This window comes from Bactrocera tryoni, chromosome 3 (genome assembly GCF_016617805.1).
Source record: "Bactrocera tryoni isolate S06 chromosome 3, CSIRO_BtryS06_freeze2, whole genome shotgun sequence".
Lineage (NCBI taxonomy): Eukaryota > Metazoa > Arthropoda > Insecta > Diptera > Tephritidae > Bactrocera > Bactrocera tryoni.
The window spans coordinates 9,151,288-9,174,934 of NC_052501.1; the positions used below are offsets into that span (position 1 = coordinate 9,151,288).

Consider the following 23,647-nt stretch of genomic DNA (forward strand, 5'->3'; position numbering starts at 1 on the left):
AAACAATTGGGCTACACATTTTTTAGCAAAATTTGACGTGGCCTTTGGTGATGCCACATTGCTTTACAAATTACATATGCAATATAAACAAATTATTTGTACAAGGGTTATATGAAATAAGAATTTTTATTTAATTAGTTATTAAAAATTTACATTATTTGTTTTATATGTTTTTAATTGTGATAAAATGACAAAAAATACCGATCACCTTAAATTGATTTTGAGCGACATCTACCAGTCGGTAGCAGTTATACTGGGGTTTTCAATAGGGATGCAGCAAAATTAGACAGATAGGGAAAGTTTTTTTTCGATTGCCCAGAAGCTACACACTGCACAAAGACCGTTTAAAACCATCAAGGACTGAATTTTCAGCTTAATCTTATACTATTGACAACTGAACCGCTACAAGAAGTTATTCACATAGAAGCGGTCAACTTTAGCCAATGGGACAGAATTTGTCTTCCATTAAGAGGCACACATACATTCAACATAGCGATCGTTATTAATAATTGTTTACTTAATACAGTGAGTAGTTCATTGTAAAAGCTTTGTAAGCATGAATTAACGGACCCAACGGACCAGTTACTTGGTTAAAATTTTCAATACGTTGTTGCGACTGACATTTGTATGCCTTACAATTATCCCCCTTCGCGGTTTAAACTTTTTGTTTTGTTGCCCAAAGCTGAGAGTATTTCTTAACTCACATTACAAGTAGACGAATTTCAAAATATAATAATATTGAAAAAAGCCACCATTTATATTTTCATCAAAGCCATAGTAAATAAAATACACATATTCTACTATCATCGATTTATTGATTTTGAATTTCTTGGTGATTTATTTTGTGGTGTTAGAGCAGTTTTAACAAGGTTTCATTGCTTAGACTATGTTTATTTTCGAAAGAATGTATGATGTATAATTTCTTCACTTAAAATTATTATTATTTTCAAATTTTATTTGAATCTCTTATTTTTTTATGCTCAAATGTAATTATCAATATATGTATTAAATAATGACATTGTATAAATGCCGCTAACCGATTTTATTACAATACTTTGTGTGGCTGATTTGACTCAATTCAAATATAAACTTGCGTGCATGTTTATCAGTATGTATGTGCGTACATACAAATGCACATATGTATATATTTAGTTCAAGTAAATTAGTTTTTGCGCAAAACATTAAATAATCAATATTGTGCATGTTTAAAATTTGATCTTAGAAAACGTTTTTGTTTTAACACCCGTTTTATGTTTCGTATTGTGCTGATTGTTCTTAATATTGGAGTTGAATACCGTTCATACAGTTGCTGCTTGATTAAATGCTATTTACTTTACTTTCACTATATTGTTTTTGTTTAAAATGCTGTGGGTGCAGTGTGTGTTTTTTAATAATTGTTACATTGCTTTATAATTGAATAAAAAAGCTTTCATTTTAAGAAGATGTTTGCTTCACTATGTAAATAACCAGGATTTATGTATGTAGGTATGTAATTATATATGTATATACGTAAACATACCTTATATACATACTGTGCTTTTATAAACTTTTTAAAATAGAAATAATTTATTTGTTTTATTTAAAAATAAATAATTAATACTTTGCGAAACCATAAATATATTGTTATGTATGCACATGTGTGCTACACCAAACATCTCCAATGCACTTGCATTTTGTTTACTTTGGAGATTAAATCTATAAATATAAATTCCAAAATACTTTTTATAATAATTACATACATGCAGTAGGAAGCGTTGATGAGGAAGAGAAATGCAAGTATTCCGTGTATATAATTTATATCATAGATTATTAAATAGTAGTCTTCAAAAATAGAGCCTTTGGCATAGTGAAAGATGTAATTTGCACATAAAAAAATATATATTTATGATTCATGATTTTTTAATAAAAAAAAGTGGTATTAAAAAATTCGACTTTGTATATGCCAGAAACCATTTTAGTTAAAACAAAAATATTTCTTTATTTGGTAAATTGAGTTTACATGCTTTTAATGCATTTAATTGTGTACGAAATGGCTTTTGATTGAAAAAGTAAATGAAAGGCAGCAAATGCAAATTAAGTTTACCAAAACTGTTGGACTTAAAAGAAATTATTAATTTTTATTTTACTGAGGTTTGAATTTTATGAGACTTTTTTCTTCTACTACTAAATTACCATACAACGGTTTAATATTGTATATGTTATTACTAAATTACTAAAAACTACAAGTCTGACTGCAAATCGTTGTTCTAGCGCTAGTGCATGTGCGACACTACGACTCTCTCAACTTTATTATATACTTATTACTTATAAACTAATGTGCGACATTAAGTTTTTTAATAATACAATATATGTATATATTGATGAGTGTATATTAAAAAAATTCACAATATACTGTTGATTATTTAAAATAATTTGTATTGGTGCAGATGACGGTATATTTCATATTTTTGTGCCACCTATTTGTATTATGTAAAATGTATGTATTAAGCGAGCACATGCGTACAGGTGGAAACCAAAAGTTTGGTGTGGACGAGTGTCAAGAAATTGGCGTTGGCAAAGAATGTTAACTATTTCAGAAAAATTGAAAAGTAAGCCTCGAAATTTGTTACGCAAATAAGTATATTAAGGGGTATAACTAGTTTGAAATAAAAAAAAAAATAAAGTAACTATAAAAAATAATAAAAAAAATAATAATAAATAAATAGAAAAATAAATAAATATAAAAATAAAAAAAAATAAAAAAAAGACGTGTGCTCTTCCGATCTAAAATAAATAAAAAATAAAAAACTTTATATTCATAGTTCCATAAGTTGTACCTTTAAAAATAAAATACTAAAATTTTAAATCGATATCCGAAATATATTTTGAGTTACGGCTTTCTAAATTATAGCCGCTAAATTCAACCAGTGTCATCAGTTTACCTTTAAACGCGTTTTTCTCAAAAAAGCACATTATTCGAATTTGGTTGAGTGATTACCCGGAGACAAATAATCCAATCAATACAAAATTTTTTCTGCACATTTTTTGTATATCGTACTCCATACAATACCTTCCATTTTTGGCAGGCCAAAAAAATTATAAAAAAAAAAATTAAAAAAAAAATTATAAAAAAATTATTAAAAAAAATTAAAAAAGAAATTTAAAAAAATGTAGAAAAAATTATAAAAAACATTTAAAAAAATTATAAAAACATCATTAAAGAAAAAAATATAAAAAAAGTGTATTCAAAACAAAAAAGTAATGCAAAATAGTGCCTTATAAATTTCTCCTATACGCATTTTTACCGCCGACACATTTATAACTTCGCATTTATACATTTCTGTGAGTATATATGTATATATAAGTGTCTAAATGTACGTATGTATGTAAGTAAATGGTCACAACACTAAAAAATACGCGTAAAATGCTAAAATGCTTAATCGTTCGCTACGAAATCTTTGCAAATCTACTTCACACGTGCTTACTGCATAGTGCCGAAACATATATTCTTGAATATCAGCACTTCTATGCATATATAATTGTGTGTTTAGAGAAATAATAAACTAGTCATTATATATGTATGTATGTATTATTTTCGCGTTTTTTCTTTAACAATTTCAACAATTTGCATTTGCCAACATTTTTCCCTAAGTTAAAATTTTATCTCTTTCCTCGACACTCGTGTGTTTAAACCTTCATCAAATCAAATTGAATTTGCCAATTCCCTAACTGACATGAGTACCCAACCCGGCGGCAATGGACGCACAGCTCGCATCCTTTTAGAGTGTGCAGTACTCGGTTAGTATCGGTATCGACTTCAACAACTCATTGATATTGTTCTCCTCCAGATGCGTCACCAATTTACCGGAAGTGCGCAGTAGATTATTAAAGTTTTGCAAATTTTCCACAATCTCCTTTGTCATTGTGTCCGATGATTTACGTATTAATTCCGCCAATTTCTTACCAACTTCATATTTAATATAAATCTCGGCCAGATTCACATCATCACTCTTGGCGGCAGCGCTATTCGTCAAATACACGACAGACAATATACATAAGGCAATTAGCGCTTCGTTTTGCATGACTAAATGTTGCGATGTCAACATGTTGATCATAGCCTCGACGGTGCCTTCAATGGCGATGAACGCTTGCAAGCTGCTGCGATCGTAATCCTCCGGCGGCAGCTTGTCGGCGAAATGTTCAACCGGTGCATCGCCTTTGCGTGGCAAGGCGTAGGCGATGCGACCCAAATAGGCGTGCTTGATTAGCCAAGCCATTAGCCTCAGCGATTCGCCTGTGACGCCAGCATAGTCGGAAGATTTGCTCCAGTGTACAAGTTGTTCGATAAGTGTCTTATTGCGTAGCAGTTCCAGTGCCAATTTCTCTGCAACATTAATAAATAGTAAAAATCATCGAGTAATAGATATGTATGTACATATATAAGTATAAGTATATATTATATGACAAACCTTGACCATCCACTGTCATGCGCAAAGTACCCAACAGCTTGAAGACGACCGGCGGCTGATGTATCTCCAGCATTGGCAGTATGGTTTCTACAAGTCCAGCTTGTATGACAGCATTTTTGTTTGGCTTCGGTATGACAAGATTACGCAATGCGCTCAGCAGTGCATGCTGCAGACGCACATCGTCTTTTACGCCATTATTTTTGGCCAAGACATCGAGTAATTTGTTCATAATCTTATTTTCCACCATATAAATGCAATGACTGTCTGTGCGCGCGAAATTGCCCAGCGCAAGCACACCGGTGGTGAGCAGATCGATATCCTCCGAGTCGAGCCAGTCCTCCATGCTCTTTAGCAGTGGCGTCGAGTAAAGATAATGCATAGATTCGTCTAGAAGTGTATGAAGCAATAATAAATATACAATTTAATAATTATGCATTTAATATAATACGCTGCGTGATACAAAAAGTAAGGTTAGGTATAAGGGTGATTTCATTATTGAAGAAAATATAGCAGCCGTAGCTCAGAGTATATACGAACACCATGGAGAGCCGTTCCCAGCAACTCGGTCTGAGGTATGGAATGACTTGGTACATTTTACCTCGAGTTCTCCGAGCTCCGCTCTATGAGCTCTTGAAAAGTTCCAAGAATATCCGACGTTTTCGGGCCAACTTTTTTTCTGTGATGAGGACCATTTCTGGCTCAATGGGTATGTAAATAAAAAATATTGTCGCATTTGGGATGAAAAGCAAACTAAAGAGGTTCAAGAGCTGACATTTCATCCAGAAAAACAACGGTATCCTTTGTGGACCGGTGGAATTATAGGTCCATACTTATTCAAAAATGATGCTGGTGAGAAGGTAACCGTCAATGGCGATCGTTATCGCGCCAAGATTTGATGCCTCAAATTAATTTCACGTTTTGGGTCGGTCGATTGGCCACCAAGATCGTGTGATATCGCACCGTTAGACTTTTTCGTGTCGGGATATGTAAAGTCTTAACAGGTTCCCTGTCCCCATACAAAAATTAATTTTTAACGGTACACGTGCAACACTTTTGAACTATCCCACACATCTTGACAGCGATATAACGGTAACAAAAATCATCATGTATCAGCTATGATACACGAACGTGTCACTACGAAGTTGAATTGCATACGCTCAATGTATCATTAGTGATACATATCTTATATTTTTTAATTTATTTGTATATATATATCAAATATCATATATATGTATCATATGTATCATATATGATACATGGACGCTGTACACATGGTACAAGAAAATAATTTTGTATCACATGTGATACATTGGACAGGGAACCTTTAAGCCTATGAGGACAATCTCACGTCGAGGCCTTGGAGCAAAGTTTCCAGTCGAAATGCTCGAACGAGTCATCGAAAATTGGACTCAACGGATGGATCATCTGAGACCTAGCCACGGCCAATACTTGAAAGAGATAATCTTCAAAAACTAAATACAAAATAATGTTCCTTCGAATGAAAATAAAAATTCGTCATCAAATTTGAAGTTTGTGTTTTTTCTTAAAAAAAAAAAATAGGGAACCTCGAAATGGATCACCCTTTTTAACAATATGATCTAGATTTCAAAGTCACTTACCTCCCGTGAGTATTAATACAATCAATTCGCATGCCAGCTTCATGAGCGCACGCGCCTCACTGGTACTCGCCAAAGTCTTATATTTCTCAAGCAGATTATAGATCGTCTCGCAGAGGCCATCCTTTGCCAGCAGCAATTTCACATCATCATTTTCCGCCTGATAATGCAACAATTCAAGGCACATTTCCGCTAAATCGGGATTTGTGGAGGCAGCCAAAATATGCGACAACTGTATGTTGAGATTCGCATCGAAATTCAAATCGGGCGCATTTTCCGTTAGTATGCTCAACAGCGGTAGAGTATTCAATAGCAGATCCTCACGCTCCTCAACATTACCCATACCGATTGTAATGATCTGCTGTAGCTTTTGCATAATTTCCAACTCCAGGGCACGTTTAGCCAAACCCTCGCCACCCAGTAAATAATTCGAAAGCAAACCGCCGCGCACTTTAATAAACTGCAATGCGTTCTCCGTGTCGTCGACTTGCGTTATGTCGAGCAGACGCACGAGCACCTCATCGCCATGCAGCTCGAGTATGAGATCGCGCGCCTCATCGTTCAAGTAGCAGATATTGCCGAGCGCTCGGCATATTTGTATGGGCAACTCCAAATTCGCATCGGCCGGCAGCTCGCGCAGACATTGCAGAAACACTTCGATAATGTCACGTTTTGTGAATTTCTTGCGTTGCACTTCGGATTTTGTGATTTCGGCAATGCATTTGGCTGCCTCTTTGCGTATGTTCAATTCCTCTGACTGTGCCAAGGCCATAAAGAGATCGGCCAATTCATGTTTGTCGAAGAGTTTGGGATCTTTCGTAGCGGATATTTGGGTGAGTAGGCTGTTGGTGTTGCTATTGCTTTCGCTGGTCGTGTTCTCCGCACTCACCGAGGTCGATTTCAGTTTCTCTATTAAATCATCGATTTCACCTGAGTTTGGGGGTAAAAAGTGTGTAAAAAGCGAAAATTAGTTAATGCCAATAAATTAATGTATTAAATTGGATAGAACCTCTTATTTATGTTGAAAAATGTATATATATTTGTCTAAAGCTTATGGTAAGGTTGCACGCAATCCTCATTGCATGCCTCGGCGAAGCGGTTGACCTAGTTTTTTGGAGACATCAAAACCATAAAAATTGCTCGAAAATTACATGCCTTTAAGCTACATACACATACACATAGTATATTTATTTACGTTTATTTCATTTGCAATCACACTGCATAGTTCCAACACACGAATTTTCTACCTCCACTTGCTTGTTGTTTTTATTGTAACTGCATGAAGCATTATGCAAGTAGTTCTGCAGCACTGTCATGGTGTGAAAGTCTTCAGAAGGATATACCATCTGATCAGATTTGACCCGGACTGGTGCATTTAAACTGCACGCGCATGCACCATCCTTAAAAAAAAACTCCAACATTGGTCCAACCTTCGTTTATGTATGTGTGAAGCTTAGTTTTTATATATACATTTTTATATTTATTTATTTATATTGATTGGCACGAAAAATTTGTCTAGAGTTTCTATGGTAAAGATCATGGAAAAATCGAAAAACGAGTTTGCTTGAAATTTTAAGTTTTCAAAGAAAACACGACTACGATATCATTGAAGATCGTGAAGTCATCGAAAACTTGCCTCATGCGAATGATTTATCCACCTCTGCTACTGACGGTAACATTGAAAACATTAAAGAAACAGACATGGAAATCAACGTGTTGGTATCAGGGAGATGGATTATGGACCGAGTCTACACATTCTATCCATTAGTTAATGTTTTGGGTATGGGGCATCAAATGCATCATTACTGGCGACGAGACATGGGTTTATATTATCTAGCTAATATGGCTTCAAAGATGTGCCGAGACCGAAAGAACCCAAAATTCGCTTGACATGCTTGTATTGCCGCAGAAGCCGATTTTGAAGGTGGTAATAAGGATTTGTCTGCCGTTCCCACAAGAATCGGGTGTTCATAACCGGAACGTACACGGTTTTTAACCGTTGTTAATTTAAATACAGTTGAACTTGCATAACACGAACCTCGATAACTAGATGTTATCCAAAACTCGAACTCTCGAAATTTCCCTCCATAACTCGAAGTCTCTCTAATACTTAGCCTTGACAGAAAACAGCGTTAATCCGGTTTAACTGCGCACTTAATCAAATCCAAATTTGTAGACGGCAGCTATGAGAGTTTGAAACTCTCGTAAATAGTTGATTATCATTTTTATAATATTTTCAATGAAAATGGATAGAAGATAAACATTGCGGTTGTTAGCCGACCAATTTTTACAAAACCATTTTTTATTACAACATATCAACATGTCACTTTTAAAACTTCATAACATAAAACTTCTTGTTTTATTATTGAAAATTTAAAAAAACAGCTGTCAGTTGCTGTTTTTCATTCACAATAGATTAAAATTAGCCATTTTTAACAATGTTGCCAACGAAAATGCAGGCAACTCTCTAAAATGTTGACGATTAAATGGTAGTTATCTTCACTAACTCCTGAAATAATTCAGATTAATGTATTTAATCCGGATTAATTCCGCCGTGTGTCTATTTTTTGTGGATTATGGTGATTCGAATTAGGGAAGTTTAACTGGTTATAATTTATTTCTTGGCAAATATGTAACAAATGCCACACAAGCGTGTTTTCCAACAGTATTTTCATCGCTCAAAATAGTTTGCCATATTCAGTCTCCGTTTATTTCCTTCTACTTAATTATATACCATATGCAAATATGTGTTCAGCAATTTAATGTTAATTTTGCAATGGAAAGTTTGTGTTGTCTAATCCCCTAATTAAGTCCTTAAAATTATTTCTAAAGTTCAACGAGTCATTAAAACTGCGATAAGCAGTAAGTAAAGACAACACAATTCAACCCCAAATGGAAGCAGATCTCTGATGTCTGTGTGTGTGCGGCCTGTAGAGCACGCACATATGAATAAGAGTTAATCCGTGTCCGCCAGAAGGATGCATTCCTTGACTGCTTGGCCGAATTTGTTTACATTATTTTACATCATCAGCATGAAGCTGCTGTGATGTGCTCTTCCACAAGTATGTGCGACAAGTTTGTCCAAACAAAAAAGTACAAATAAACTAACACATATTCACATACACACTCGCATTCACACATATATATATTTATATGCATGTGTGAATATATGTGGGTATATTCCCTTGCTACACCCGAGTTATGTCGATATGTATGATAAGTGTCCGTGTATGGCCATGCCACACCAACGGCTTGAGCTGACTCACAAATTGTGCCACCAACACAAACAACAACAGCGACAGAGGCAGCTGTAGGAGCAGCAGTCTCATTTGTATTTCATTTGTGCGCATTGACGCCTCGCAGCTCATCTGCTGCTGGTTTGCATTTGCCCGCCCGCCCATTATCACATTCACATATGTACATATACACAGTTCCACTCATACACACCAATACACATGATGGAAAAACGGCAAATTGTTGGTTTGTGCCTGCTGAAATGTCCTCGTTCATCCGACTGCATACAAATTTCCTGCTTAAGTATGGCCAAACGACTTGAGTGTGCTGCGCCAGTGTTGACAAACGGAGCGGAGTAAATGTCGTTTGTCTACCAACACACAAATACACACTCACACATGCATGTGGGTAAATGTGGGGGTGTTTAGAAGTGCGAATGGTTTCCCAGTGAAAAATTTTAGTAAATTAAAAAAGTGTGATTTATTTTTGATTAAGGGATCGTCTCAGTGCGACCCTCCGAAAAGTCATTGATTTTCTCTTAAAGCAAAATTGTAAAATTTATGTATGTGTACTCGTTTATGCATTGTGTATGTAAAACAAGCAGGAAGCCTAAGTTCGATAAATAATCTCAATTCCACGACAGGAATTAAGCTCGTTTTCCCAAATATTCGCTGCTAAGACCCTGAGTCTCGTCTTAATGGGATAAATACTAGGGTAGGTCAAAAAGAGCGAATACTTTCTTTTTTCGTTTGGTAATCTGAATAGGTTCTTAGACACCTCTAAGAAAGTCTCTCCAAGTATGAGCTTTTAATTGTAATTCGAAAGTCTTCGGCATTATAGTTTCTTTCTTATTCTTCCTCTTCTTTAATTCAATAGACACCGCTACATGGTTAGAGCCGAGTAAATAACAGCGCGCCGTTTCTTCTTTTCGCAATTTGGCGCCAGTTCGAGATAGAAAGTGCAACCAGGCCCTTCTCCACCTGATTTCTCCAACGGAATGGAGGTTTTCCTCTTTCTCTGCTTCCCCCGACGTGTATTGCGTGGAGTTTTTTCATTCATATGGACAACATGACCTAGCCAGCATAGCCTCTGTCTCATAATTCGCTGAGCTACATATGTATTTCAATGTCGTTGTATAATTCGTTCAGCTTATCATACCATCAACTTCGATATTCGCCGTGGCCAATGCGCAAAGGTACATACATCTTCCGCAGAACCTTTCTCTCCAGAACTGGTACCGTCGGCTCATCAGATGTTGTCATCGTCCATGACTCTGCACCATATAGCAGGACGGGGATGATGAGTGACTTATAGAACTTGGCCTTTGTTCATCGAGAGAGCACTTCTCAATTGCCTACTCAGTTCGAAGTAGCACCTGTTGGCAAGAGTTATTCTGCGTAGAATTACGAAGCTGACATTGTTGTTGGTGTTAATACTAGTTCTGGTTTTTTTCTTATTATCAGATAGAAAAAATGAAAATCTCAATTCCAAGTACTTGAAAAAATATATCGTTTCAGGGTTAGGTAGCTCCGAAGCGGGATGCATCAAGAAAAACATTTCACCCGCGACTTTGAAGGTTTCTTAAACTCCCGTAAATTTTGTAAATTCATGTTTTCGAAAGTTGTTGATTACAAAACTGCTTCTTTTAAACTAAACTATACTATTATAATAGATGTTGGTTCTTTACCAAATTTCTTGAAAATGTATTGTCTAATAAAAGAAAACTTTTTCCACTAGACTAGACTAGACTAGATTTCAATCGATGAGTTTACATGACCACTGTACTCTTGAGCTCTAGCATTGGATATACTATAGATCTCCCGTGAGCTTGGCAATCGCTGGTAAACAACCAATATTTGTGCGGCTCCATAAGCTTCTGACCCGAAGTTGAACAGAAGAGGTCCTCTGAAGAACTTGCGCTTAGCAAGGTTCATTCCGCCGCCATGGTTTCTGATTAGACTATGTCCATTACGATCAGATGTAGTAAGGACTGCAAAACTATATATATACGAGCGAAGTGGAATCATTCAGACTTACTTCTATACTGTTCAGCTTTTGCCAGACTGAGATTGAAACATCTGGATAGACAGCTGCGGCGAACTTGGCGTAGTTGCTGGGTTGATATTAGCCGCCTTAACTGACTTGTGATAGACTAAAAGGTTTCGTCGATCAATAAGGGTCTTGTGATCCATATTTAGGAGTTTTGGGAATCACAAACGATCATCGTTCTCAGCCGTCCAGTTTACACATACAAAGCAACACACACTTCGGAGTGATTCGGATTCGTGCACTGTTGGGTTTGTAAATTTAACTTTGTTTACTTAATGCACGCTGTGCGGCTACGTGAAACGCCTGGAGATTTCCAGCAAGCAAAGCAGAATAAATATAAAAAAATATGTAAAAAAAATAAAGTAAGCAAAGATAGAGGAGGAGCTGAAAGCAGAAAGTCAATTGCTGCACTTTATTTACACGACGCATCCGTAATATTTTCGAGTCAGTCGCTGGCGAAGTGGAGCGGCAGTCCTGCTTTTATTTATACCTCTACATGTATGTATGTATGTGTGTGTATGTAATTGCATATGTACATATTAAGATAAATATCTAAGTTAGTGCACTGTTACATTTCGAGTCCAATTCTTCATATTCTTTCATGCTTTGCTGTTTTTCTAGTTCATAGCAGCGCTCACACTAGTTTCATTCCCTGCTTTTGTTTACTTCATCTCCTGTATTTTTTTAGTTTAATCTAGAATACATTGCTGCCACTGCACGTCCCATTTTTATTTCCTTTCCAAGTCATTTGCCTCATTTTCATATATAATCTCTTTCCTCTTGCTTTTATTGGTATCTCTCATGTCGAACTGCCATATTGCTTGAACTTTTATTTAAACACATTTAATATGGAGTCCTGTTACAAATACACGCACACAAAAGCTTGCACAGACACACACACACATATATAAACACACACGTGGCGCTAATGTGGTCTATCCTGGTTGTCAACCCTATTAGGCCAACTGAAAGGGTGATCCACTCACTTTGTGTCAACGAATTGCTGCGCTGTGGGATTAGAAGTGTCGGACTTAATGGTTATTTTCCTTTTCCATTTCCATTCCCAATGTTGTTTTTCTCTTTATGTTCTGCAATTGTCCTTGGTTTCTGGCTATCAAACCATCATTAGGACCCTCTAATAGACGCCAATGGTCGTGGTGTTGGCACAAAGGTAAATATAAATATACAATTGTATGCAATATTGTATGTTTGTGTGTGTATGTGTGTGCGTGTGTAAATGAACTGAGTCATTTGTAGAGAACTGTGACCAGTTGCGTTGCAAGGCGTGATGGCGTTAAATTTATTAAAAAGCTAGAAGCAGACAAAAAACGATTTACCCTTTTATTACACAATTGCTTGGTCCCTTTGTCCATTGTGCCCAAAAAGAAAATGTAATAAAGGCAAACATGCGCCTCTTTACCCCCCTGTTGCTTTTGTTCCAATACTCGATGGATGTCCATTGGCAAAATCGTTCCGCATTTCACTTTTGCATTTTTTTGTAAGTCAATTTTCCACTCTTTATTTTTGTTTTTAGGTCGCCTACTCGTTTGCAGTTGCAACGTTTTGTTATTCTTTCGTCTCGTTACCTCCTGCCTGTGAAAACAATGCGGGCAAATGTCAATTTAGCGTCCAGTCGCCGCTGTTGTTTAGTAACCTCCGAGGCTATTTTCGTAAGTCTACAAGCGTTTTGGTACACACTTTGATATTGGAATTTGAAAATATGTAGTATCAATTTCAGTGAACTGGAGTTCTTGCTTAAATTGCAAATGCTGTGGTGACTTTAAATCTCAATTAATTTGTTGCGAGGATATTAGATATTCCGTAAACCACTGACTTGCCAATCAGTTCAGAACGAGCCTGAAGAAAAAAGATGTGACATCTGATCGATGGAATGCTGTCGTTTCTGCGACTTGGTCTTCTCCTTGATTGTTGTGCAATCGCAAAAACGTGTCAGTCATCGGAACGAATTATCCGAAAGGGAGACCAAATTTCGTGCACGTACAGTTTTATCAAAAACAAAAGTCCACGAGTGGCATAAAGCCTTCACAGACGGCCGAGAGATTGTTGAAGACAGACCTTGTTCTGGACGACTGATTGATGAAAATATTAAAGAAGGCAAGAATTTGGTGCTGGAAAATCGTCAGGCAAGGAAGCTGGACATCTCTCGCGAGGCCTTTCGAATGATTTTGGTGGATATTTTGGGTATGAAGCTGAATTTAAAAAAAGGGTAGGATTGTGACCGAATTTGAAACCAAAAACGCAACGATTACTATCGATCAACCACTGTTTTCACCAGATTTGGCACCGTGGAACCTGTTTTCAGTCGATCGAAGAAATAAAACAAAATTGCCTGAAGGAGCCGAAGGCCATCCTAAAAGGTGCTTATGAAAAGTATTTCGAGGACTGGTAAATCGTTGGCATCTGGTGGGGATTACTTTGAAGGCGACAAAATATATAATAAATGATGAATAATTAAATATTTTTCGTTTTTTTATGATAATGTATGTTTCCGGGTATTTTTTTGTTATAATGTCTTTTAATACAATCCTTTTTATTGTCTTCTGAATAGGATCCTTTTGAGTTAATACCAGCAAGCAAATTGGATTAAGTTCCCATGCACTTGTTTTAAGCCTCGTTTGGATGGCCTTCATCGAATGACTTTTAATGGCTTATGACCTCATGCCTCGTTCCCTGAAGGCGATTTTTCAGTTTCGAGAACAAAAAAGTCAATACGATGGCTGAGCGTTTACTCCCGTTACGTGTTTGTCAAAAAAGTCAAATCAAATTTTTCTAGAATCTGACGGCTCATTATCGTGGTGAAAGATCAATTCATTACTGACCGTTTGGCCCTGTAGAACGAGTTCATGGGGTACCACAACACGGTAATCAATTTTTTTTTATCTTTACAGTGGTCTATCAACTCATTTTTGAAGAGCTATTCGCCAGATTTTTATACCCTGAATAGGGTATACTCGTATTAAGTTTGTCACGAAGTTTGTAACACCCAGAAGGAACTGTCGGAGATCCTGTAAAGTATACATATGTATATATAAATAATCAGTATCTTGGACAGAGTCGATTTAGCCATGTCCGTCTGTCTGTATGTCCGTCTGTATATATACGAACTATTCCCTCAGTTTTTAAGATATCGCTTTGAAATTTTGCAAACGTCATTTTCTCTTCAAGAAGCTGCTCATTTGTCGGAACGGCCGATATCGGACCACTATAACATATAGCTGCCATACAAACTGAACGATCGGAATCAAATGCTTGTATGGAAAACTTTCACATTTGACAAGATATATTCACGAAATTCGGTATAGATTATTTTCTAAGGCAACATTATAATACAATATAGTCTCAGATTGTTCAGATCGGATTACCATAGCATATATGTAGCTTTCATACAAACTGAACACATAGTTACTAAAAGAAATGCACCTGTGAAGGGTTTATTAGCTTCGGTGCAGCCAAAGTTAACGTTTTTTTATTGTTTTCACAAAGCCACCAGTGACGGAGATATTCTCGTCACCAGTGACGATTTGTTCGCTGAATGTAGGCTATTCAGCTACGCTGTGAAGAATTTCTTTTGCGATCTCTACTCCACATCGCTTTTCTGCTTTAGGTGTGAGTCTAACATTGACAAACTTCATGCCCAAAACATTAACCAAAATGTGTTGAGTCGTTTCATAAGATATGTTGACAACCTCTGCTATTTACCTCACGTTATCACGATTTTAAAGCTTTGTTTCTTTAACTATTTTGATGTTATCATAATTAACATAACATTGTGGATGGATGATCTTAAATTGAAAGTGTACAAAATATAGCTTGTGCAAAAACTGAAGCCGCTCGACCTTACCAAGCGACACCGCTTCACTCTATGGACTCTTGAAAAATTCCAAGAAGATCCGACAATTTCGAGCCAAATTCTGCGTTGATTCCCATTTCTGGCTCAATGGGTATGTAAACAAGCAAAATTACCGCATTTGGGACGAAGAGCAACCTGAAGAGATTCAAGAGCTGCCATTTCATCTAGAAAAACAACGAGTTTGTGTGGTGGAATTATCGGTCTTTATTTCTTCAAAAATGATGTCGGCGACATTTAGTTTCAACGAGACGATACCACTTCCCACACATCGTATCAATCAATGGATTTATTGAGAGAACACTTCGGTGAATTTCATGTTTTGAGCCGGTCGATTGGCCATCAAGATCATGTGATATCACTCCGTCAGACTTTTTCCTGTGGGGATGTGTATAGTCTAAAGTTTATGTGGACAATCCCGCTTCGTTTCAGTTCTTAGAGCAAAACATCAGCGTGTCATTCCCCAGTTACAATTGGAAATGTTAGAACGAGTAATCGAAAACTAGACTCAACGGATAGACCATCTGAGACGTAGCCGCGGCCAACATTTGAAAGAGATAATCTTCAAAAAAATAAATGCTAAAGAATGTTCTTTCGAATGTTAATTAAAATTCGCCATTAAATTTTAAGTTTCGGTGTTCTTTTTAAGTAAGGAACCACGAAATGGATCATGTTTTATATACTTTTTTCTTTGTTATATTAGGCAATACACTTTTAATTGAGTCCATTAAGTGATTATGTATTGGATTAGGAAAAATTATCAGTTTTAAGAAATCATTTAAAGCTAAATCTTTTGTGATATTTTTCGTATATTCAAAGACTGTCGCAAAGTAAGTGTAAAGGAGAAAGAGGAAAGTAGAACCGACCAAACATTGAGAGCATTTAAATATATAATAGTTGGTCCACATTCACCGCTTAAGCAAATACTTAAAAAAGTAATACACCGTTTTTGCAACCTGGTCGGCATATATATTTTGACATGGCGATGCCTCAGTTTCGGTTTGAAATTTTATTTATTTTAAAGAGAAAAGTATTTATGGATTGTACATAGTTCATTTAGTTACAATATATTAAATTTTCAATATAACAATTTTTCATGTTTAACATTGATTTAGATTTTTTATTTAATTAAAACTAAAAACAAAGTACTTTCATGGGTGGCATAAGTATTTTGACAAAAATTTTTTTTTATCTTAATTTACTATTTTGTTTTATAAATCTATTTTAAACTGGAAATTAATAAAAAATATAACCTCCTTTGGTGTCTATGACCTTTTGGATGCGATTCGGGACGGAATCGACCAAGTTTTGGAGGTATTTCAAAGGAATCTCTTTCCAATTCATTGTGACCTCAGTGATGGTTTCAGGTTTTGTCCTGGTCAGATCAGTGCTTCTATTTCGCTTTATTAGCGACCACACATTTTCAATAATGTTTAAGTCAGGACTTTGTGGTGGCCAATCGAGGGTTTCCACCCCAACATCTCTTAAAAACCTAGTAATTAATCTCGCCTTATGGCATGGAGCATTGTCCTGTTGGAGAATAAATTCTTTTCCTATTAATCTGTCGCCGGAAGGAAGTGCATAATTGTTTAAGGTTTCTAAATATCGGTTCTGGTTCATGGATCCGTCTATGGGAACCAAGTCTCCCACACCATTGTATGAAACTGCGCCCCAGAACATTACGCTCCCATGCCCATGGCTTACTCTTTGACACACAGGAGCAATTTTTTTACGATAATTCTTGTTAATTCTTACAAAAGCTTTCTTTTGAGATGCGTGGAATTCAAAACTACTCTCATCCGTCCACAGGATTTTACGCCAAAATGAAGGGGACTTGGTGATGTACCCTTTCGCGAACTCCAAACGCTTTAGTCTATTTTTTGGGGTGATAAAAGGTATTGGCTTTGCAATATATGTTTTCATATCTGCTTTAATCAAACGCCTGCGTATTGTTCTCTCACTTATGGAAGTGGATGCAGTCTCATTCCATTTCAAGGACACAGCCTTTGGTGTTATTAGAGGGTCCTTCTTAAAAGCACGGACGATAAGACGGTCGGCATCAGCTCCTGTCTTTCGATTTCTGCCTTTACGGCGAACATAGATGACATCGTTACATTTTTTATATTTATTGATTTGATAGTAAATGGTCTGACGAGACAAATTATATTCCCTAGCGATGTTTATTACGGAAAAACCCAAGTTGTAGTTGATCACAATTTCTGATCTTATTTTGGTGCTCAGCTCAGATGTTTTAACCATTTTAAATATTAAAAGATCAACTTTATGCAATGTTAATGAAAACTTGTAATAATATTCTTGAACCACACTTTCAGCTTGCCTAGAAACAACTAAATCACGCAATGACAAAATATATATGCCGCTGCAAAAATCGTTGCTTGCCGGCATTCTTATCAGCAGAACGAAAAAACAAAAGACAATTGACGAAATATTTCGCATATTTACAGTTATTAATTTGCACTTCTCTTTCATCATCATTTTTGGTTCTAATAATGCACCGGTACTTAGTTCAAGAGTCTAAAGGTCAAATGAATGCTATGACAAAATATATATGCCGACCAGTGTACTTTGAAAGAAGTTTAAGTATTTCATTTATTTATTGCAATTAACTTCTCAAAATTACACCAATTTATCGATCTGACACTTACTATATATTAATACTTTGACTTTGAGTCTCGTAAACGACAATTTGTGTTTCATAGATTGCTTTAACGATACCGAGTAAACGAACTACGCTTTCCTGTCTGATTGACGAATAAATTTTGAAGAGGATGTTTTATGAATACATAACAATTTAGAGCTTAATAAACAGCTATTCAAGTCTTCGATAATTATTTGCTTTATTTATATGTTTCTATAATTAAATTGATATACATGAATGTATGTATGTATATATATGTACGCATTGGTTACCAGGCTTGAGCCAATGCTGTAAATATGACACACAATAATTTTTATGAGCACACATGCATTAATAGTTCGGTCGCATTCAGAATCAAAAAGCGTAACTTCATCAACTCCAATAATTCTAATTCGAGTAATTATGCGCGATTGCCGCACGTTGCCTTTACAATTCCATACTACATACTCTCGCTGGCGTCAGCAACTGCACAAACACTTAGTAAAGCGAATAGCGTGTTATGCCAATTTTCGATAGCTTCTCACATGATGGCATTTTCAGTGCTTGCGCCTGTGCGAACTTCATGCTGCTGCCGTAACTGCGTGCACGTGCCATCATGCCTTCACCTGCGTGCCGATGTGTGGCGCAATCATCAAGTCGCCGCAACCACCACAACGTATCAACCAAGCCAGCAACACAGGCGAAAGTTGCAAATCCGGTGATTGCGGAAGTGAGGTTAAAGTTGGTCGCCGTGGTAAGTGGATGACGAAGGGTGTTAGTCAACACAGGTAGGCGATAACCGAGAAGTAGAGGGGAAATTTTGTTGTTCTTTTTATTGCTATTGGTCTGTGTTGGTCATAAATATTTATGATTACTTACGGTAGCTGCGTTCGCGATAACAGTTCTGTTTCATCGTATAGATAAAATCCTCCTCGACGGAATTCTCTAAACGTCCCAATGAGCCCTGATAATCGCCGCTGAAGCTTGTCTTCACATAATATGGCACGGAGAGGTGTTGCGTCTCACGTTGCACGGGATATTTGCTGTTAGCGTGCATGCACATGTGTGTTTGTATGTACGGTTGCAGAGTGGTTGTTTTCATTTTATTTTTAAGCGACGGAGAAAATTGTGGTTAGTCGAATTTTACTTGCTTATAGTGGCAAAAGATACATGTAAACGTATGAATGAATGAATGAAGAAAAAACAACAACAAAAACGCATTAAATACAATGGCAAGGGTAGGGAATTTGAGCGGCATACCCACGCACATCCCTACCACACCGCATGTGCCCAGGTTAAACAGAAGGCAAAATGGAATATTCAAGAGCGCGGGAAAGTCTCGTTACTGAAATGAGCGCGACAGGTGACAGCTGGCCAGCGGCTTAGTGGTGGCATTAATTTTAAATTCCGCTTTTTTTCGTATTTTTCATCTGCCTCAGCTGGCCTTGCTTCAGGTGAGAATGCATCGGTGTGCAGATTTCACAAATCCATTTATAGACCGTGTTTACTTTCGCAACAAAGTCCCGCGCAAACAAGAACTTGAATGCCTCCGCTTACAGGGTGGGTAGTTGCAGCAACATTATTCCATAATCTGAGATATGTATGAATGGTATTTATTTCAACGAGAATTATTTGGCTCCAATATCGAGCATTAAGGAATAGGATCAGGTTAGGTTCTGACGATCACCATATCCTGGTGGGTTTAATGAAGTTACCATGAGTCATTTTTAAATAATCTGAAATTACTTAGGTTTAGATCCGTTGGTCAACATAATCGGCCTTCTGAGCGTAGTATTCGCAATACTGTCACCCATCTTGAGACCCGGCATTCGTATTTGGATAATATTCGACTAAAAAGACCACGTTGAGCACGCAGTGAAGAAAACATAGCAGTCATATTTAGCTAAGAGTGAACACGAAGACCGTGAAGAGTTGATTCGGCGCCGTTCGCTGCCACTTGGACTGACGTATGGAACGAACTGGCGCATTTTACATCGAGATCTTAAATTGAAAGCGTACAAAATACAGCTTGTGCAAGAACTTAAGCCGCTCAACTTTACCAAGCGACATCGCTTCGTTCTATGGGCTCTTGAAAAGCTGAAAGAAGATCCCACGTTTTCGAGCCAGTGAGCGAGTGAGCGTTATTCAGCGATGAGGGCTCTTTCTGGCTCAATGGGTATGTAAATAAGCAAAATTGCCGCATTTGGGACGAAGAACAACTTGAAGAGATTGCCATTTCATCCAGGAAAAACAACGATTTAATGGGGTTTGTGGGCCGGTGGAATCGGCAAACATTTGAATCGAAACAAATATATAATTTTGACAGGAGATAGGTGCTTTTTGCCCGGATATAAATCAGGTGGCTTAGTAAAGGTGAAATAATTTATAGAACTTTGCTTTTTTATCGACTATTTTGCATTCTATTTAAGCTTGGACACTCAGAGCAAATAAATGTAGAAATAATATGCAGAAATAAACAAAACACAGAAGATATAAAAAAAGCAACAAAATCAATACACAAACGCAAAATAAGAAATTGAATAAAACAACGGGAAACACAAAACTCACCTCGACTGCACCAAACTGTAAAATGGATCTGATGTAAGGAATGACGAAAACATCGAAATCAAAATCAACACCAAAATCAAACCAAACGCCAAGCTTGGTTGTTGATTACGCTCCTGTGGTTGACGCTGATTAGCCGGCTGATAGGGGCGCCTTTGCGATGGGCGTGCATGTGGCGGAAAGTTGCCAAAGAATATATTGAATAACTCTTCTGCAGTGATATCATCGCCGAAGGCCGATTCAAAAGTGCTGCCAGCATGGAAATAAGCGCCGTTGTTGTAGTGTTCGTGCTGATGGTTGGCACCCAAATTCGTGCTGCTGGCGTGTGTCGTCAATGTATTTGCGCCGGATGCATCGTAATCCTTGCGACGCCGCTCATCGGTAAGCACTGCCACTGCATTGGCTAGCAGTTTGAAAGCCTCGGCAGCGCCGGGCGCCTGATTCTTGTCCGGATGCAGTTGCAATGCGAGCCGCTTGTAGGCGCGCTTAATGTCCGAATCGGTAGCGGTGCGCGACACATTCAAAACCTGATAGAAATTCTTGCATTTATTTATGCGCTTCACCAAATCGAGTTGGTCCCTGGTGTAGCCATGCGCAGCACTTGCTTCGCTTTTGTTATTGCTGTTGTTATGCGAATTTTGACCACGCTGACGCAAGCGTGTGGGCGAATCACTGCCGTTAGCTGCATTAGCAGTGGCACCATATCCCGAGGTGGTAGCCCCTTCGGCGCTTTGCTGTTGTGTTGCCGTAGCGCTGGCGTTTAATTTGGTTAGCAGCTCTTGTAGCTCGTCTGCCTGCGAATCGGGGTAGAGCTCCTTTGCCTTTCTAAGCAGTTTAATGGCATTATCATAGTTGCCGGTGTTGATTTCACGCAAAGCAACGTTGATGTAACGTTGTGCTTCTTCTTGCGGCGCATCCATACGCGTTGTCTTTGCTGTTGTTGCACTCGGTGGCGTGTTAATTCCGTCAGCAGCTTGTTTGAAGAATAACACAAATTGTTGGCGCTTTATTGTTTTCAGAATTTATTTTCGTATTTATCTTTTTTTTTGTAATTTCAATTTTTTTAGGTAAAAGTTCCGAATTGCGTAGGGAAATGTCTGAGTGAAAGTGTGCGTGAGTGTGAGTTAATTTAAAAATTACTTCTAGCGTAGTAAACAGTTATACTGGACATTTACATAAGCGTTCCAGTTCCACAAAAGTTTTGATTTTCAGCAGCAAAGCTTTAAATTTAATCCAAAATCAGATTGTATTTAAAACAAAATTTGTTGGCAAATCCCGAAAATTCTTTACAAATTATATGTATAACTAACTGTACTATCGTTTTTTAGCACACACACACATACATAAACTTGTGTAAATCGGACACAATCGGTTCCTCGTAATTGCCTTTATTTCTCCTTTGTTCCAATTCAATTTAAACCAATTTGATTTGCGACTCCAATTCGCCAATATTATTCGTTTACACAGGTTTAGGTTAGAATTTGTCTTCCATTCATCTACATACACCAATACACCGACATTTAACGAATTAACGAAAATATAATCAAACACTACACGTGAAGGAGAATCGCAAAGGACAAAGATGACATTTGTACACACGAAAATATTAATAATGATTTGTTAGGCGTCGAAAAAATTTCAAAAGAATTCAATATTTGATTGAAGTCTCGTAGCATTTGTGAGGCTTGAATTGCTGTAAGGGTTACACAAGCGGAGGTTGATGAACAAGCAATATTCATTTCGATTAAGCAAAATGTACTACTCTATTTAGGATCAATTAAGGAAGTAAACAGTTTGATGATGTGACTATTTTACGGTGTAGAAATCCTAACGGAAACCACAGATCAGTGAGATGCCAAAACTCATTGATCCCTCATGTATCGACAAAGCGCCATGAGCCTCTGAATAATTTTTTGAAGGGGTTAATATCATTTCAAGCCGATTCAAAGGGTTCACGGAAGGTTAGATGGGTAAGATCTGTCTAACAGACTACTCTACTGAGTAGTCGAGGATAATGTGACCAGATATCTCCACATCGTCTTCCTTCCCAGAATTTGGACAATTGGCGTAACTATTAAAACCAAAAAGCCTTTGCTTCCTTAGCCCATCCGTTCAGGAGGACCTCAAACAAAAATGTGCCTGGCGATGAGGAAGAGTTTTGTGCTAAAAATTGTCTCAAATACAAAAATAAAATTCAATATTACTATAATGTTCGAAGGGCTAGTCAAAATTTTGAATTTAGAGAAAATGACGGCTTATAAAACAGTACATTTCAGAGTGGGTTAAAACATCGAAATTGTAGTATAAATACGTTTTTCTTCTTTCATATCGGGTCATATCGTCCGAATGGACGAAAACACTCCAGCTCTGAGAGTAGTCCACGTTGTACCCGCCGGGGGAAGCAGAGGAAGAGGAAGACCTCCATTCCGTTGGAAAGACCAGGTGGAGAGGGATCTGACTACACTTGGAATCTCAAATCGGCGTCAAACAGATAAAAGGAAGAACGACTATCGCGCTGGTATAAACTCGGCTATAACCGCATAAGTGGGGTCTACGCCACCTTCCTTACCTAATCTAAAAACAGTATTTCGAAAAAAAAACGAGTAAAGTTATCAGATTGGAGGATATAGATGAATCCATTAGCTCCAGTTTTAGGCTTTTTGACCACTGCAGCGTCTTTCAAGTGGAGGTGACTGCCATAGAAGTAACAGTAGATCTACTGCTTCGGAGCGCAGCCTCTTTCAAAGTGGCGACTATCGACGCCGATAGTAGGGCTGCGATATTAGCCTTGAATTCGATGACTGTGCCTCAGAACTAGTGTAGTGTGGTGTCTCTAGCATCGAGTTATTTTATGATTAGGCTGGTGTGGGTGTCTGGCCACCCAACTGCAATGCTGTCGAGCTTGCTAGAACTGGCACTGCAGTCTCAATAAACCCTGAGTGGAAACAGGTTCCTGTGGTTCACTACAGGACTAAAAGTTGGGCCGCAGATCACATCAGCAAGCGCTGTTCCTGGTAGCTGTGCAGTCTCCAGGTTCTTCTGGTCCAAGGTAAATATCAGAATGTCCCTGAACCTCTTCGCTCTCTGGAGAGTACACCTTTCAGTGATTGTATGAGTCCTGACTGGACACTGTCCGACCGGGATTCATGCAGTAAGATTGAATATCTTACTGGAATATGAGATACAACCATCTCAACACTCCCTCCTCATATGCCGCGCTTTTGCCAGA

The 23,647-nt window shown here is 37.5% G+C and overlaps 1 protein-coding gene across 1 annotated transcript in view; it reads right to left on the minus strand.

Moving 5' to 3' along the window:
* Positions 1-3,592: 3,592 nt before the first annotated feature.
* The window catches only part of LOC120770980 (rap1 GTPase-GDP dissociation stimulator 1), a 29,733-nt gene continuing 9,678 nt past the window's right edge, over positions 3,593-23,647 (minus strand). The window contains exons 2-4 of the mRNA XM_040098721.1: positions 6,068-6,994; positions 4,449-4,835; positions 3,593-4,363 (exon numbers count right to left, since the gene is read on the minus strand). Coding sequence (XP_039954655.1) covers positions 3,759-4,363; positions 4,449-4,835; positions 6,068-6,994 — 1,919 coding nt within the window. The 3' untranslated portion in view covers positions 3,593-3,758. The remainder of the gene's footprint in view (positions 4,364-4,448; positions 4,836-6,067; positions 6,995-23,647) is intronic.